Below are 19,874 nucleotides of genomic sequence, written 5' to 3' on the forward strand. Positions count from 1 at the left end.
TAGAAAGTTATATATTTGAAAAATAACTAAAATATACTAAGAATATACTTAATTTATAAAATAGGAATTTATAAACTTAGAAAAAACTTAAGCTATAAATAACTTAAGTTATAAGACATATAACTTAAACATATATATATATATATATATATATATATATATATAATTTATAGCTATATATAGTATACATATAATATATCTAAGTTATATAACCTAAGTATATTGATATATATATAAGTATATTCTTAATATATTTTAGGTATATATAGTATAACTTAAGCATATAACTTAATATATATATACGTATATGCTGTTAGTCAGTAAATATATAAACTTTACCTATAAACTTATATGTACATATGTAATTATACCTACAATATACTAATAAATATTACAATATATATATATACATACAAAAAAAACGGGGGTGGGGGGGGGGGGGGGGGGGTTCTAACGTTTTGGACCAGTCCGGTCCGATTTCCAGTTTGAAACCGGTAAGCCGGCCGATTTTATAACTGGTTACCGGTCCGTTCCGGTCAAACCGGTTGCCAGGCTTACCTGATCAGTTTGTACAAAGATGGAATAATACGGACACTAATTAAAGGCGATCCAGTCATTTTTCTGTTTCAAAAATTCTGTTATACAACCTTTCAGGACGTTGCATGGTTAGATGAAACTAGATAATAATAAGATGAAGATATCCCACCTCAGCGAATGGAAGAATAGTTCTCAAACAAGTTATAAGAGTGTTTATCTGAAGTAACAAACTCGATCGGAAAGGTCGAAATCCATCCCTCTTTTTCCTGTCAAAGTTTTACACAAACCATTGAAATCAAAGCTGTAACTTTAATCCAGATAAATAACCCTTCCCAGATTTCTTCAGATGTTAGTATCCATATAAAAATATTCAAAGCATCTCCTTTTTCTTGGAGAGGACAATGTTTAATGCTATTCTATACTTGTTCATTGGGAGAGTAGAGAGAACAGACACATGAATTCTTTTTACAAGGATTCAGACCCTCATAGGTAATATCTCCATGGCATACTTCTGGGTCCAACTCCGGGCAGTTGAGACGTATTTGGCCCTGTCTGTCTTGTACATGTGAGCAATCTCGGGATCAGGGTTTGGGTCCGTCAGAAGTGAGCGAATTGAAAGCAAAACCTCACAATCTCGGGATCAGGGTTTGGGTCCGTCAGAAGTGAGCGAATTGAAAGCAAAACCTGAAGGCAATACAAAAACCTTTCCCCCTTAATAAACATATCTATATGCACACACTCAATAAAAATCAACCAGCTAATTGATGGAGAGAGCTGTTCAAAGAGATATATTAATCCATGCAAAAGATTCACGATCTCATTAGAGTACTCATACACGATAATATTCAGCAACACTGTTGCATGGGTTTAATGCAGAGGTGGATGGAGCACTATAACTAGGGGTTCAATTGAACCCCAAACTTTTGATGCGGGGTATAAATTTATGTGTAAAATTTACTAAAATTACAATAAATAGTAGATATGAACCCATAATTTTAGAAATATAATAGTTCAATGCTAAAAAATTTAAAAGATTGAACCCCTGAAATTTAAATCCTAGATCCGCCTCTAATTAATGGACATCTTACATAGAACTGAACTGCTTCACCAGTACTTCAAAGGCTAGAATGGAAACCACAAAGAGGGCCCAAGGAAAAAATCCCTATCATCTGTAATGTACACTTAAATCATTTCCTTTTTTTTTTTTGGAAACTGGTACTATTAAAATCATTTCCTTTTTTAATGTCTATTTATTTTTATTTTCTATCCAACTATCCTTCAGATTATATCAATTGGCTGATGGCTTCAAAATCTATTTGAACCATGATGACTCCCAAGGCCCTAAATATTCATGTTTCTTTAGCTTGTATTACTTAGCAGAAGATAAAAGTTAGCTTGAAAGGTAAGAACGGACCTTGGAAATAGTTAAGGCAGGGCTCCATTGCTCCTTCAATATGTCAAGGCATATACTGCCATTACTGTTAATATTTGGATGGAAAACTTTTGTCCTAAAAGCAACCTGCAAGGATACATCCATAACTGTAACACAGTACGTTGACAGGAAAATAACACATGTATATGTATGCACATGAGCTCCACCAAATATTGCCAGATAAGTATCATGGCTGACATGTTGAGTTTTCAAATAGTTGGGATGTATACGTATTATAGTTCTACTATGAATGTGTACAGACACATGGGAGAGAGAGAGAGAGAGACAACTATGTTGATCTTAACCATGAGTTCTTCCCAGTGAAGCTGAACCTTGCACATTCTCAATGTTTCACCAAGAAGAAATTTATTCATTCTATAAATGCTGTACTGAGTACTCTGTGCTGCTGAGTGTGGCAGGCAGGAAGATACAGGATAAGGTGTTTTTCATGAAATATATTATACTAATAAGATGTTTCCTGGAGTTCCAGTACATGATTCACAACGCTTAATTGGTAAGTCACACTCAACAATAAGCCTAAATTCAATGAGGAAGCTCCCACTAGTCCTCTTTCGTTACCTATCAGGGACCCGAGAAAAAAGTCAAAAGCATGCAAAATAAGATAATTGAAGTACCTATATATCTTCTCTATCTTTTCTCTATTTTCTAGGCCTGAGCTAGTTCATGTAACTTAGAGAAATTGACGTCTCAACTATCCAACAGGTGTAATCAACAAGCCTACAAGAAAATAAACCAGCAGTCGATCCGCTACTGACATGTCGCAAGTTAACAGCCCAGATCTACTTAAACAGCCCAGATCTACTTATTCTGTTGGGTGCAATGCCCTAAAAAGCTATGCTCCATAACCAGGAGCTCGTTACCAGAAAATCTACACCAACATCCTCATTCAAAGTTAAATTAGAAAACAGTTGAATTCAACAGAACTATGCTCCAAGTAGTGAACCTGAAAAATAAATACGGCATTGGCAAACAGCAGAAATAATTACTAAGGCAGAAGTCATTAACTCATGAAGTAATTTGAACCATTTCATACCTTAGGAGGTTTGAATGGATAATCAGGAGGAAAATGTATAGTAACTAAAAATACACCGCCGGTATAAGGGCTGTCTGGGGGACCCATAATTGTGGCCTGCCAGTGAAACATGTCCTCTCCAACAGGCCCTGTTACCAGATGGTACAAAGGCAAGGAAGATAATAACAGTCAAGGATCAATCACATAGCATGTACATGATACATCCCTTACAAAGGTGCAAGAATACTGTCACACCTTGTTGAAGAATTAACAAAAGGCCATATACCACAAGTCCACAACTAAATAAGCTTACAAGATACTCTAGTGGATACTCCATAGGACAGAAAAAGTTAAGACAGAGCTGGCAACAACAATAGCATTTTGAGAAAACTAGAAAGAACTATGATACACATAATGCACTGGGATAACAATGTAGGCAGAGAATTCTCACTGAAGTCATCTAGGCTGGGACTACATTTAATTGCAAGGCTTCAATTAGAATAATATGGTCTCCCTCACCACATGAGGAGAACAAACACAAAGTGGAAGGAATGAACTGAATGTGTGATGAATGAATGATATACTACAAAAAAAAACCAACACTTGCAATCGCTTCAAGAAAGTATCTAATGTTGTATACGTTATGTAAAGAGAACCCATTACACAAAACCCTCACGTATAAACCTTTTTTCTTCTTGTCAAGAGGAATCGTCACTTTTCCAGGTACTTCTAAACTAAAGAGTAAACAAATACGACAGCCTACATATGGATAAAATGAAATCTCTACAGAAAAGCTTTCCAATCTTCATTAGAAATCCAGACTGCACTCAGCCAAAATATGCTTCAGCTCAACACAAGAAAGAAGAGCGCTTATCCCAATCTATGCTTAAGGATGAAGCAAATACAGGTACTTAGCTCACTAATTAACTTCCCTCATATCACCGCCTAAACTACAGTGTCCAAGGTTGGTCTTTATAGTCCACAAAGCACGCAAGAGACAGGAAACACAACAGTAGAAGATGCTTAAAAAACCTTATGGTTGACCTCACATGAGATGGCCTGTCAAGGGAACCTGGTACGACTGTCCTAGAATTAACTTATTAAAAGATACAACATATCAATTTTAACAAAAGTGTGAAACTTCTATCCATGGCTTTCTGCAATTACCATTTCAAATTTTAAGGGTAACATGCAGAACCTTAGAGAATGTTTCTAAAATTAAATCTTATCTAGAATTAAACCTTATTGCAATTTGCTCCTACACAATCGGTGCTTGCTTAGACAATGACAGTTAAATATACTCAGAACTTCATAGAAATAGAAATAGCTGTTTACATTCTGACATAGCATGATTATTTTCCCCTTTGAAAAAACTGTGTTGTCTGATTCCTTCTCAAAAGAAAAGTCTGTGTTGTCTGACTATTGAGTGAAACTTCTTTTCCCAGAGAACAACACAAAGTTCGACTCTCATAAGGAAATTAACATGGGAGAAAACATACTAAACCATCCCCAGTCTTTACCACCTCTAGTTGTCTCAGCTGAGCTGTGTCATACCTTCCTCATATGGAACCAAAACTTACTCTAAAGGACTTACCATTTCCTGATGTTAATTAAAGGCAGCGCTGTAAAGGAAAGAAGCAAACTCGAGCTTGGCTATATTTTACATGAATTAAGATCAAGCTCATGCTCCGCCTGAGTAAATTTTGAGTATAAGATTAGCCAATTCATTGGTAAAGAGTAGCCTACATGAGGCTCGTTTAAACTCCATTCTTTTATCTATTCTTCTTAAATACAAATAAACCAACATGCTAATTAAACTAATCATTTTCCAGTTATTAGGGAACATGGAAACTCTAACCGAAGAGGAAATGACTTCCATAGAAAAAGAGGGTAGCAACAACGAGTCAAACCGAGCTTTCCCGGATTCTGTTTGACTAACAATTAAGCAACAAAACAAGCTCGAAATTTGTTCACTTCATAAATAAATAAGACATGTCAAGAATTGACGAGCCTAGTCGAGTTGTTCACTTACAGCTCTAATAAAGATGGGAAAGAAGTGTAGGAGTTAATATAGTTTATATTAACTCTAGAGAAAATAAAAGGCAAAATGAAATCCAGATATAGAACCACTATCTAGGGCCTAAAATATGAAAGTAGATACATAGTAATATAAAGTGTGATCAGACAATCAAAAATCAGAAAATGACAATGACAGAGAGACATGTGATTGGGAGATTGATTGTTTAACGAAGGAACAATAAACAATGAAACTTTACGGCAACCTCTTCGTTCACTTGCATTGCATCACATTCAAAATATCAAAATTATTCATTTGACAGACAGATCCCTCAGAGACAAATAGCAATAAAGGAGAAATTCTTAAGATTACATTTGTTCTCTACTTTTCTCCGAAATAAAGAGAATCTAGCATTTGATTTCGATAAAAAAATCTTTAGACAGTTGAATTTTCTTTCTATATTATGTTGCATCAGCATTCAAAAGTTGATCCAGCACATTAAGTCTTAACTTAAAGTGTTTTTAGGTTCAAAAGGAGTAAAATATCTACAAGGGTGGCCCAGAGGGATAGAAGGTTCGAGAATTCTCAGAAAAGGGGCTTCGTAAAACTCCAATCTAGTATTCATATTTGAGGGGAGAAATTGTACTTTTATTTGTAATAATAATAACTAACTAACTAACCGGATAATCCATACGATTTTGCACTTCTCGACAAATATCATTTGTATTATTCTAAGTGGGTATTCAGTTTTGGGTAATGAGAAACTACAAAATCCTTCACTCTATTGTTGTGCTTGAGTCGTAGCTAATCTTGACTATGGTATCACAATGAGCCACACCAAAAAATAATTTTTTGGAAGGAGCCATACTAAAAATCAAGCATCAGAACAAGGTATAGAAAACGCAAAAAAGTTGAGCCTAAACTTTTTACCCTAATAAATAAGTCAATTTCTTATTTGAGTGGCAAGTTCTCTCTCTCTTCGCTTTTACTTGTCAATTTGAATAATCTTGGGAGCTATATTGAATTAGATTAATTCAATATTTTAAAATTAAAATTTAGATGTTCAAAAACTAGATGAAAAATAATACGATAAGTTAGCAATTCTCCTCGTATTAGTATGATGAAAAAAATACACAAAGTCCACGTTAGTTTTACTCTCGATAAGCGAAACAAACGTGACAAGTAAAAGTAAAAACATGTAATATGGAGTATAAAACAATGACAGAGAACCAAGGAATACTACCGAACATTACACAATAACACACAAACATTATTGGAAAGAAAAAGAAAAAAAAAGGTGTAATGAGAGAAGAAGGGTACAGGCGCTGCAAGAGGTAGGAGGATCCTTTTGAAGATCCTTAAGCTCCTTCAATATCCGTTTCGAAGCCATCACACACACAACGCACAAAAATGGAGATCTAATCTGATATAACCAAATACAATAACCTGATCAGATGCAAAAATTCACGAGAAACACAACCAAATGCGAAGAACATATGGACGCGTGAAGAACCTGATTAAGAGACAATAATTGGTTCCGTTCCTTGTTGCTTTGCTGCCTTTTAACGCCAACAGGGCGGGCCCCCTTTTCCCAATATAATCACAGTATTTAATTTCTCCGTGTCCAAATGCAACTTCGCTGCTCCAATTATGGATTCGTTTTATATAGTAACAACATACATTAACATTTTTAGTACGTAGTTATGACTATATATGTGAATTTATTTTTAAAAAGTGGAGTGAAATGAAGATTTATTCAACTTTACTGAATGAGAAATGACAATGTGACAATAAACATAATTGAGTCGTCAATTGTGTCAATGGAAACTGAGGTTACCGGGTTAAGATTATTTCTTCTCAAATTATGGAGTGTGTTAAAGTAAATTTATATTTTACTTAAGGGTATAGTCTAGCATTAGTAAAGTAGGTAGATCTATTAAAAAAGTGAGTATCAATTTTGGTGGATAGAGTTATCAATATATATACTCGATAAAAGGCTGTACATACTAGATAGAATAATCGACGTACCAATAATATAAGTATCTGGAGTCTCCCTACTAGTGTGCATTAGAAGATGTCAATTTGTACCAATTGGTGTTGTATCAATATTGTAATATATAATATTACAAAAAAATATAATTATGCTTCAATTTCAAACTAATCGTGATAATTATAATTTACATGAATCATCTTAATCCATTCCTTTTCATTTGAGATTTGTTTTAATATTCAATAATTTGCATTTAAAGAGAAGTTATGAATTCTCTAAACTTAGGACTGCCTAAATTCAAAACTTTAACCGTATTAAACAAGTTTCTAACTAAACAAAAGATATCTGACAACCAATGACGTAATTTAAATCTATCACTAAACACCAAACTTAAAATGATATCTTCCTACTACTTAATAAAAAACGTATCAAATGGGAGAAAGTTCTGTTTTCTTTCAATTAAATTATAATTAATTAATGGTACTGGTTGATTTGAGTAAAAAAGAAAGGGAGGTCCATTCATCTCATTGGTCTGTGCTTGTATTCAATTTTATGGTACTCCATTGAGTTGTTGACCTACTGCCTTTCCTAACTCTTCAATTGAATTTCCAAGTGATGACTAATGACTATTGACAACAAAAATCTTTAAAGATAACTAACAGCCCGTTTAGATTAGTTGATTATAAATAGTTGATAAGTTTTAAGTGTTGAAATTGATTTTATAAATAAATAATTACTTGTTTGAATAAAAATGTTGAAACTGTTAATAAGTAATTAATATATTTGATTAAAAAATGTTGATAAACAGCTCTTTGTTAGAATGACAAAAAATACCCCGGAAAATTTTGTCATAAAATAATAAATTTTAAACTGTTCTTGTAAAGAAAAGGGGAGCAACGGATACGAAGTGAAGAGGAATATAGGATTTTGTTTTGGAAAAGACATATTGGAAAAAAAAAATTTGGACTTTTTGCTGATTTCACTTTAGCTAAAAAGTTCTTATAAGCCAGTTTTACCAGTTTATAAACTTAACCAAACATCCACTGACGATGTTAACATCCTTATTAGAAAAAAATATCTCACAATGTGAACAAACAACTCACTTTGTATCACGGATTCACAAAACTAATGATAAGAAAGAAAAAAGTAGCATAGATTGCAAGTAAGAAATTATGTGTGTATATATATATATACTAGTTTCTACGAACATGCGTTGCGCGTTATTCCCTATCAATTATCACAAAAAAATGTTAGGTAGTAGTACTTCCAATTACATTATATTTGAATATCTACTCTAAATATAAATGAATTTTTATTATCTAATATGATTGTTTTACTATATTAGAAGCAAATATTTAATAATTTTCTAATTAGGAGAGGCAACTTGTGGTGGCAATAGCAACTGACAAAGTGGCAGAGACCTCTAAACATAAATAATAAAGTTGAAAATAAAAAACATAATAATAGAGAGAACAAATACTTTTGAGAAGTTTGCTGAGTTTTATTATCTTCTTTTTGAAGAAGCAGTACCAAAGCTTACAATGAAGAATATGAAACATAAACAACTCTTCTCCGACAATGGATAACTTAAGTTGAGCTCGCACCAAACAAAAAAGGAATAAGTTTCTAATTTCCGAAATCGTCTTGGCTAAACCTATAGAATTCCATCTTTTTTTCTTTTTCTTTTTCATTAATGAGTTTTTTTTTTTTAGAAGTGGCATTTCAAATTAAAAGAGTGCAATTCCTTTAGAAGAAGAAAAGGAGATCAAAGGATTAGTTAGTACAGTTAGTCGTAGTTCAAAAATAGGATTAGTAAGTTAGTAGTTAGTAGTCAGTATTAGACGACATTGTTATCGTTAGTGGTAATAAATTTAGGTAGTTTAATAGAAATAGAATTAGTGTTATAAAATAATAAAATTAAAATGCAAGAGAACATATACATATATATATATATATATATATATATATATATATATATATATATATATATATATATATATATATGAAAGAAACTTGAAGATTGATATGATTTCTTTCACTTGTGTGTCTTCAATAGGACATGAGTGGTCCTATTTATAGGAAAACTAATTTAGTGATACATTTGGTTTCACCAACTAAAAGATAACTTATATTTGGTGATCACTAACTAAAAGGTAACTTTGATGATTACTAACTAAAAGATAACTTACTTTGGTGATCACCAAAGTATTTGAATGATACATGGACATTCACTATTAAATATTATTTACAATACTCTCCCTTGAATGTCCATTAATAGATAATATGCCTCGTTAAAACCTTATTAGGAAAAACCCCGTGGGAAAAAGTCCTAATGAAGGAAAAAGAGTACACATATCTAGTAATACGCTCTGAGAGCTGCCTTATTAAAAACCTTATCAAGAAAGCCCAATGGGACAAAATTTGGTTAAGGAAAAAAATAGTACAACGCGTATTTCACTCCCCCTGACGAAGACCAAGATTCAGATGTCAGAGTCTTCGCATTCCAATCTTGAATATCATCTTCTCAAGAGTTGAAGTTGGCAAAGATTTGGTGAACAAATCTGCAGGATTGTCACTTGAACGGATTTGTTGCACATCAATATCACCATTCTTCTGGAGATCATGTGTAAAAAATATTTTTGGTGAAATGTGCTTCGTTCTATCTCCTTTTATGAAACCTCTTTTTAATTGAGCTATGCATGCAACATTATCTTCATATAATACTGTGGGTACTTTTGTATCACACTTCAAGCCACATCTTTCTCTGATGAAATGTATCACTGATCTCAACCACGCACATTCTCTACTTGCTTCATGAATTGCGATTATCTCAGCATGATTTGAAGAAGTAGCAACAATGGACTGCTTTGTAGATCGCCATGATATAGCAGTACCTCCGCATGTAAACAGATAGCCTGTTTGAGATCAATCTTTATGTGGATCAGATAAATAACCTGCATCTGCATAACCAACAAGATCTGTACTACCTTTGTTAGTATAAAACAGATCCATATCGCTAGTTTCCTTCAGATATTGCAATATATGCTTAACTCCGTTCCAATGTCTTCGTGTAGGAGAAGAGTTATATCTTGCTAGCAAATTAACAGAGAACGCTATGTCAGGTCTTGTAGCATTAGCAAGATACATAAGTGCACCAATTGCACTAAGATATGGTACTTCAGGACCAAGAAGCTCTTCATTTTCTTCCTGAGGTCGGAACGGATCTTTACTTACTTCAAGTGAGCGAACAACCATTGAAGTACTTAAAGGATACACATTGTCCATGTAAAATCGTTTTAAAACTTTTTCGGCATAAGAAGATTGATGGATAAAGATCCCGTCTTCTAAATGTTCAACCTGCAAACCAAGACAAAGTTTTGTTTTTCCCAGATCTTTCATTTCAAATTCTTTCTTAAATATTCAATCGCCTTTTGGAACTCTTCTAGAGTTCCAATTAGGTTTATGTCATCAACATAAACAGCAATTATAACGAACTCTGATTTTGTTTTCTTAATAAAAACACATGGACAAATGACATCATTTATATAACCTTCATTTACCAAGTACTCACTGAGGTGATTGTACCATATGCGTCCTGATTGTTTTAGATCATACAACGATCTTTGTAATCTGATTGAATACATCTCCCGAGACTTTGAGCTAATTGCTTCAGGCATTTTAAATCCTTCAGGAATTTTCATATAGACTTCATTATCAAGTGAGCCATAAAGTTAAGCTGTAACCACATCCATCAGATGTATTTCAAGGTTTTCATGTACAACTAAACTGATGAGATATCGAAATGTTATGCCATCTATAACGGGTGAATATGTTTCTTCATAGTCGATACCGGGTCTTTGAGAGAATCCTTGTGCAACAAGGCGTGCCTTGTATCTCACAATTTCATTTCTCTCATTCATTTTCCGCACAAAGACCCATTTGTGGCCAACTGGTTTCACACCATTAGGTGTTTGGACTACCGGTCCAAAAACCTCACGTTTGGCAAGTGAATTCAATTCTGATTGAACTGCCTCTTGCCATTTTGGCCAATCATATATTTGTCGACATTCTTCGACTGATTGAGGTTCCTGATCCTCAATATCTTTCATAATATTCAGTGCAACATTATATGCAAAAACATTATCCACCATAATCTTCGATCGATTCACATCTATCCTATCACCAGAAGAACTCAATGATATGTCTTTACTCACTTAAGTCTCGAGTTCCCTAATATCTTCAGGAATATCAGGATTAATCAGATCTTGGATATCTTCATGATATTCTTTCATAGTGTCATTCTGATTATTTTTCGTGTTTCTTTTTTCTAGGATTTTTATCCTTAGAACCCAATGGCCTACCACGCTGCAGGCATGTATGAGATTCAGAGGCTATGAAACTTGTAGATTGTCCCTTTAGGACATCAATTCGGATAGGCACATTCTCTGCAGGGATATGTGACTTAGTTATCCTTTTCAAATCAGTAAATGAGTCTGGCATTTGATTTGCTATTTTTTGCAAGTGAATGATCTTCTGGATCTCCTGCTCACATATAGGGGCACGTGGATCAAAATGAGATAATAATGAAACTCTCCACGCAATTTCTCTTTTGATTTCTTTTCTCTCTCCCCCTAATTGTGGAAATTTTGTTTCATCAAATCGACAATCTACAAATCGGGCAGTGAATAAATCTCCCGTCAATGGCTCAAGATAGCGAATAATAGAGGGTGATTCAAACCCAACATATATTCCTAACCTTCTTTGGGGGCCCATCTTAGTGCGCTGTGGTGGTGATACCAGCACATATACAGCACAACCAAAGATTCGGAGATGAGCAATATTTGGTTCATGACCAAGTACTAATTGTGACGGGGAGTATTTATTATAATGAGTTGGTCTGAGACGAATAAGAGATGTTGCATGTAAGATAGCATGACCCCAGACGGTAGTGGGCAAACCGTGTTTTCATAAATAGTGGTCTTGCTATCAATTGTAGTCGTTTAATAAATGACTCAGCAAGGCCATTTTGGGTATGAACATGAGCTACAGGATGTTCAACTTTTACCCCAACTGACAAACAATAATCATCAAAAGATTGAGATGTAAATTCTCCGGCATTATCGAGGCGTATAGCCTTAATGGGATAATCCGAAAATTGTGCCCTTAAGCGTATTATTTGTGCCAATAATTTCGCAAACGCCAAGTTGTGAAACGATAGGAGGCACACATGAGACCATCTTGAAGATGCGTCTATTAGGACCATAAAGTATCTGAATGACCCACAAGGTGGATGAATCGGTCCACATATATCCCCATGTATACGCTCTAGAAAGGCAGGAGATTCAACGTCAACTTTCATTGGTGATGGCTTAGCTATCAATTTACCCTGATAACAAGCGGCACATGAAAATTCACCACTTTCAAGAATCTTCAGGTTCTTAAGTGGATGCCCATTTGAATTTTCAATAATTCGTCTCATCATTATTGATCCAGGATGGCCTATTCGGTTATGCCAAAGCACAAAAGTACTTGAATCATTAAACTTCTAGTTTACGATTGAGTGTGCTTCAATTGTACTAATTTCTGCATAATACAGACCAGAAGACAAAGTTGGTAATTTCTCCAAAACATATTTCTGGCCAGAGACATTCTTTATAATGGCAAGATATTCAGCATTTATTTCGTTTAATGTCTGAACGTGATACCCATTACGGCGGATATGTTTGAAACTTAACAAGTTTCTTGAGGATTTAGAAGAGAATAATGCATCTTCTATAACAAGTTTCGTCCCCTTAGGTAGAAATATAGTAGCTCTTCCGGAGCCTTCAATCAATTTCGAATTGCCAGAAATTGTATTAATATTTCTCTTTTTTCTACGCAAGTGAGAAAAGTATTTCTCATCTTTGAATATGACATGCATTGTTCCACTATCAATCACACAAATATCTTATATATATATGGTCATTGATCCAAATAAAATTTGAGGAATTTTCACAGATTCTTCAAAATAAAAGGATAGACAAAGTGAACATGAAAGTAGATACTATTATTAAACAAAACATTACACAAACTTTATTTACATAACTATGAAAACATAACTATTATACATAATAGTAACAACATGGATGAAAATATCTAAACTATTACAGATTCATCACCGACCAGATGATCTATTTTTCCTTCAGGGAGTTCAAAGAAATCTGCCACATCTAGATGCATGGGCTCAACATTATCTTCAGAAATAAAATTTGCTTCGGCATTCTTTTCTGCCTTTTTGAGGGAGGCTTGAAACAACCCAACTAGGTGTTTTGGCGTACGACAGGTACGTGACCAGTGCCCCTTTCCTCCACATCGGAAGCATTTATTTTCTGAATTTTTCTTTTGTACAGCTTCATGATTTTCATCCTTCCTTTTACACTGCTGGCGGTGAAGGGTATTATTTGGTGCAAGATGAGAATCATGATTAAAATTCCTTCCTCGACCATGGCCATGACCACAATTGGGGCCACGACCTCTTCCACCCCTAGAATGGTGAAAATTTTCCTCATTCACTTCAGGGAATAAGGCAGTACCAGTAGGCCGGCTTTCATGATTTTTCATTAATAATTCATTATGTTGTTCGGCCACTAGAAGATGTGAGATTAGATCAGAATATTTCTTGAACTTCATCTCTCGGTATTACTGCTGCAGGAGCATACTCGAGGCAGGAAAAGTGGAGAATGTTTTCTGCAGCATATCATGATCAGTGATATTTTCACCACATAATTTAAACTGAGAAATAATTTTAAACATGGTAGAATTATACGCCCAAATAGATTTAAAATCTTGTAGCCTTAAATGGAGCTAATCAAAACGTGCTTGTGGAAGTATGACCATCTTCAGGTGGTCATTACTATCTTTTAAACTATTCCATAGAGTAAGAGGATCTTCAACAGTGAGATATTCCATTTTCAAGCCCTCGTCGAGGTGATGGCTGATGCGCCGTGAATTTCGGCACATTTTATGTCTTTTCACTAAAAATGTTGCTTGTTTTTAAGTGTTTTTACATCATTTCTTATGTTATTTTGATGTTTTGTAGGGTTGGTTGACTAAGGAACGAAAATGATGAGAATTACTGAAAAACGGACAACTTGGAGCAAAAGGACAGTCCGTAACTCGAGTTACAGACCGTAACGTGATCCGTAACCTAAGAGGAAGATCTAGATACATGCCGCTCAAAAGGACAGTCCGTAACTCATGTTACGGGTCGTAACGTGTACCGTAATCTGAAGGGAATTTCCAGTAAGAAGCCTAATTATTGTCACATGTTACGCCCAGAAGGACGGTCCGTAACGCAGGTTATGGGGCGTGACATCATGGCGTAACGCATTAGCCACTGAAGACTGAAGCCATGATCCGCTGGAAGATACAGACCGTAACCTGTGTTACGGTCCTTTAAAAGAAGCCGTAACGGTTGACCTAATATCAAGCGAAAAAGGATGGAACCGAAGGACGGATCGTAACCTGTGTTACGGTCCGTAACGATGCCGCGAAAGGTGTTTTTGTCCAGAACTTTGGCGCGATTGTTGGCCCTATAAATACTTAAAGTTAGGTTTTTAGCATTTATTCAGTTCTTTTGGGAGCATTAACTTTAAGCCTTGGATATTTGTGAAGTTTTTGGGGCATTTAAGGCATCAACTTCATCCTCATTCCACATTGTATTGCTATTGTAGGTACATTATGTTATCTTTTAAGCTTTCTTTGTTAAACAAAATGATGAGTAGCTAATTCTAGTTCTAAGGTTGTGGACCCCAAGATGGGTATTATGTGAATGGGTTTCTACTATTGATATATGTATAATGGTTGTTGGTATTTATTCAATCTTTGTGTTTTAGCGTTAGGTAATGATTGCAAGCATTAGCCTGAGCCATTAAAGCCCACTTTTCTTGGGAAAGAGAGTTAGCATTGGTAAGATTGAATAACAATGACTCGGGGCGTTAACCCTCGTTTAATAGACTAACTTAGGAATAAGAATAAGTCTAATTGGCATCATTGGTCACTCTTCAATTTCAACTCTTTCGCATTTGGGAAAATCATAAAGAGGAAATACGGCCTAACTGTTGGGAAACATTAGAAAGTCCTTCAGAGATCGAGTGCATACCTTTAGAACAACCATTAGAAGTATATCACATTGAAACCTGAAGCATAATATCTAATCAAAGTTGGGAACACAACGTTAGTATCTCTCTCGCATTAATTACAATTCAAGTCAAAGTATTCATTTACATTACACAACAAATATTTCAAACTATTCGGAATAGGATTAAAGCCTTTAAAGACAAGTATCGCAAACAATTAGTCCCCTTTTCTCTCCATATTCCCTGTGGGATTCGACCGTTTTACGCCACTTATAGGTGTAATTTGAGCGTATCAAATTTTGGCGCCGTTACCGGGGAATACGGTTTTGAAATTACTGATTGTTGTGTACTTTTATTTAAAACTTTTTCTATTCCATGACACCTTGTTTGCTGTTCTGGTGAACCAGGTGAACATGGCAGGAAGACATAATCGAAATCAAGGGAACCAAGGTGGGCTCCGAGTGAACCCACCTGCACCAGAAGAGGAGGAAGATGAGAATATATTTGCGGAATTCATCAATGAAGCTGATTATGTTTCTGTTGTGGTCCCTCCTAGGACTGAAAATGCTACTTTCAAAATTGATAGCTCTATCTATCAGCTGCTGAGACTTGAAGGTTATTTCCGAAATTCTTCAAAGGACTGTCCACTCCGACATTTGAAGAACTTCCTCCACGTGTGTGCTCAACAATCTCAAGGTGTTGTTTCTGCTGATGCACTTCGGTTACGGGTCTTCAAATATTCCTTGGCTGGCCAAGCAAGGGAATGGTATGAAAAGCTTCTCAGCAATTCTATTCACACCTGGAGCGAGCTAGCCAATAATTTTTGAAGAAATGGTTTCCACCGAGCAAAAAGGCTGAACTTCGAGATAAGATCTTTGAGTTCAAACAGCTCCCGAGGGAATAATTATATTCGGCATGGGAGATGTTCAAGTACTATCTAGTTCAATCTCCAACTCATGGGTTTTCGGATGCTATTCTCGCCGAGAAATTTTACACGGGCTTAGATACAATGAATCAAATTGTTGTCAATACTGCCGTGGGAAGATGCTTCATGGACAAGTCATTTGTCAACATCACCCGTTTGCTTGATAAACTCACCACCCACAATCAAGTTTGGTATTCAACTGATAGTGAGAGTCTCTCTTATGGTAGTCCATCACTAGCTGCTGTTGCAAAAGCAAACCACGAGAGAGATCATGCCTTTGCCAAATTGTAAACCACGGTGGATCTATTATCAAAGAAGTTGGCAGAAAAGGATGCACAGGGGGTAAATGTTGTTGAGGAGTTACCACCTCGTCCACAGGGGATGTATCAAGTCCCTGAGGGGATGTACCGAGATGGGCAACAACATTACGAAGATGCTAATTATGTCAATAACTCCCAAGGGGGTTATCAAAGGCAAAATTATCAAGGTCCGGGCCATCACCCATGATAAAAGCCTCAACACCAATTGCAAGGGAACAATTATAGCAGAAATGATCAGGGAAATCCAAATCAAAGGAATTACAATAACCACAATTATGGCAACAAGAGCTCTAACCCTTACATTCCACCAAGGGGGCAAGCATCAAGTTTCCAACAGTGGAGAGACAATTCAGCTAGCAATGCTGCTAATGATTCCTCAGAGCTGAAAAGTATGATGCAGAAAATGCTAATGAACCAGGACATAACTGAAAGTACAATAAAGGGAATGTCTCAGGTTCAACTATCTCATTCAGCTGCCATTCAGAAGCTTGAATCACAATTCAGAGACCTTTCCAGAGAAGTGCATACTCCTCAACGTGGACAACTACCAAGTGATACAGTTCCAAATCCGAAAGGTGGTGGGGTAAACTCTGTGGAGCATGTAGCTCTATTAGCACTCATGGTGGAAAAATACTTCTAGGTGCTGATAAAAGGTTGATTAATCTTGAGCCAATTTTTGAAGAAGAGGCACAAATTGATGTGTTTGATGTTATTGTGGAGGAAGAAACAGAAGAGGAAGTCCCTATTATAGCTGAAGAGGAGCAAAATCTTAAAAATCTTAAGGCACAAGGAAAAAAACATAAAAAGGGGAAGGCAAAACTTTCTAGCGCTCTATGCCCTTTGACTCAATTGTTCAAATCTTCATCGCCTTTTCCTTAAAGGCTAGTGAGAAAAACAGAAGATGACAAGTGTTTGCGATTTTATGATCAATTTAAGCAATTGACGATGAACATTCCTTTCATGGACGTTGTCTAAGAAATGCCTGGGTTTGCTAAGTATTTGAAGGATCTCTTAACAAAGAAGAAGAAGCCATTAAAACACGACACTGTGGGTATCACTCATCGCGTCAGTGCTATTATTTCCAAGACCACAGTGCAAAAAAGGGAAGATCCTAGAGCATTCACCATTCCATGCACCATAGGGCAGCAGGATTTTGCCAAGGTGTTGTATGAAAATGGGGCTAGCATAAATCTTATGCCCCTTGAGATTTTCAAGAGATCAGGATTGGAGATGCCAAGGCCCACTACCATGAGGTTGCAAATGGCTGACAGATCGATCAAAAGGCTAGTTGGGGTAGTTGATGATGTTCTTGTTCGAATTGCGGGAATTCCTACTACCGGCAGATTTCGTGATTCTTGACTGTGCTGTTGATCAAGAAATTCCTATTATTTTGGGAAGACCTTTCCTTGCTACAGGGAGGGCTCTTATGGATTCAGAAAAGCATGAAATCAAGTTTCAAGTTAACGATGAGGAGGTGACTTTTCACACCAGCAAGGGCATGCAATTGCCTAGTCTTTACCAAAGTATTTCAGTCATTAATTCTTTTGATGTGGTAGATGAAGCGGAAGAATTCAAGATGGAAGAAGAATACTTGGGTGAAGCATTATCGGCCATCTTGGTCAATTTTGATGCAGAAGAAATGGAGGGATATATTGAGACGGTAAACTCACTCACCGGTCTGGGGTCTTACTCTTATGAGCCCAAGAAATTATCTCTTGATCTAGAGAAGCGAACAACTCCTCCAGCAAAACCTTCAATTATTAAGCCGCCGAAGTTGGAGCTCAAGCAACTTCCATCCCAACTTAGATATGAGTTTCTTGGAGCAAATTCTACTTTCTCCGTTATTGCGTCATCACTTCTGAATGAGGGTCAAACTCAAAGACTCATCGCAGTTTTGAGGAAACATTTGAGAGCTTTGGGTTGGACTATTGTAGATATCCGGGGGATTCCCTCTAGAATTTGTGAGCATCGAATTCAATTGGAAGAGGAACGTTCACCAAGTGTTGAGCATCAGAGAAGATTGAATCCACCGATGCAAGAGGTGGTAAAGAAAGAGATTATTAAGTGGCTAGATTGTAACACCCCGTACCTTTAACCTAAGCTTTGACCATGATCCTAGACTTTGAAAACCAGATAAAAAATGTGGGAATTGAAAATTTCCTCTTCAGCTGTAAGATGGTGGTTTACGCCCATGAATAGTGACCGTATTTCAGTTTACGGGCCGTAAATCAAATCGTAAACTGGTAGTTGAACGTCATATGGTTAAATACGGACCGTATTTCACAATACAGCCCGTATTTCAAATCGTAAACTGAAACCAAGGATTTCTGAGCATTCTGGAATTTGGCAATTTGATGTCAAATGGTTAAATACGGACCGTATTTCAAAATACGGCCCGTATTTCAAAATGTATTTAGAATTTGGGAAAACTTCCTTCATGAAAGTTGTAGATCTTTGAAATACCTTTCCGACGGTATATTATGGGGATCAAACGGACATCTGTGCAAAGGGTTATGGCCATTTTACTGAAGAGAGGCAGTGCTGTCCGTATTTCAAAAAACGGCCCGTATTTTGAAATACGGCCAGTATTTAACTGGGCCGAAAAATGAATTTTTCCAGAACAGTATATATTCGTCCATATCAGTTCAAATCATTATTTTTCATTCCTTCAAGCCCTAGAACAACTTCCTACCCTCTTGCATCATCAAGAACACCAAGGTAAGCCTACTCTAATTATTCCAAATCAATTCTAATACCTATCCTTGTAATCTAAACAAGAAATTATCATTCCTAAACTAGGGTTTTCAAGAAAACCCATCTCAAGGTTCAAGAATTCAAGATTTTGGAAATCTTCTTCAAAGCTCAAGTCTTTAATTCAAGTTTTGGAGCAATTAAGGTATGTAGAACTTCCATCCACATGTGGGAATCTCTACGTTCTTCCCCATGCTCCGTTTCTTGATATCCATGAAGTTCAAACCCTAGGGCATTAAACCCAACATATTGGTAGCCCGTATTTATGTATTTATGTACATGAATTTCGTATCTATATCGTTATTGTATTCCTAATCTTCCATTACGGTTATTAGGAACCCTAGCTTAATCCATGAATCATGAATTCTTCCTCATGTATTCTCATTATGTTTATATGAAACTTTATGATTTTATATAGCAAGTTACAAGCATGTTTTCAAGTCAATTATATATATATATATAATTATGAACTATTGTTATCACTCATGAATCAAGAACATGTTTGCAAGACTATGACAAGTTATCTCATGAAACCATATTACAAGATATTTCATGAAACCACGTTTACAAGTTATTTCGTGAAATCATGATTACAAGTTATTTACAAGTTATTTCACGAAAATCATGGGCTTCTTAGCCAACTATATTATGTTCATGTTTTGGGAATTGCTTAGTTAACCGAGAAGGCTCAGATAGCCTGAAACTGCGTAGCCACCGTAGGATAAGGGTTGTCAGCAAGGAGGCAACACCGT

The 19,874-nt window shown here is 35.8% G+C and overlaps 1 protein-coding gene across 1 annotated transcript; it reads right to left on the reverse strand.

Annotated features, from left to right (window-relative positions):
* Window positions 1–775: 775 nt before the first annotated feature.
* LOC132645487 (SUMO-conjugating enzyme UBC9-like) lies at window positions 776–6,753 on the reverse strand. Its single transcript, XM_060362496.1, has 5 exons — window positions 6,533–6,753; window positions 6,340–6,442; window positions 3,024–3,151; window positions 1,952–2,056; window positions 776–1,221 (listed from the first exon to the last, which is right to left on the reverse strand). Exons 2-5 carry the CDS (start codon window positions 6,407–6,409, stop codon window positions 1,135–1,137), a joined length of 390 nt encoding a protein of 129 aa, XP_060218479.1. The 5' UTR covers window positions 6,410–6,442; window positions 6,533–6,753; the 3' UTR covers window positions 776–1,134.
* Between the last annotated feature and the right edge of the window lie 13,121 nt (window positions 6,754–19,874).

Source organism: Lycium barbarum, chromosome 6 (assembly GCF_019175385.1).
Source record: "Lycium barbarum isolate Lr01 chromosome 6, ASM1917538v2, whole genome shotgun sequence".
Lineage (NCBI taxonomy): Eukaryota > Viridiplantae > Streptophyta > Magnoliopsida > Solanales > Solanaceae > Lycium > Lycium barbarum.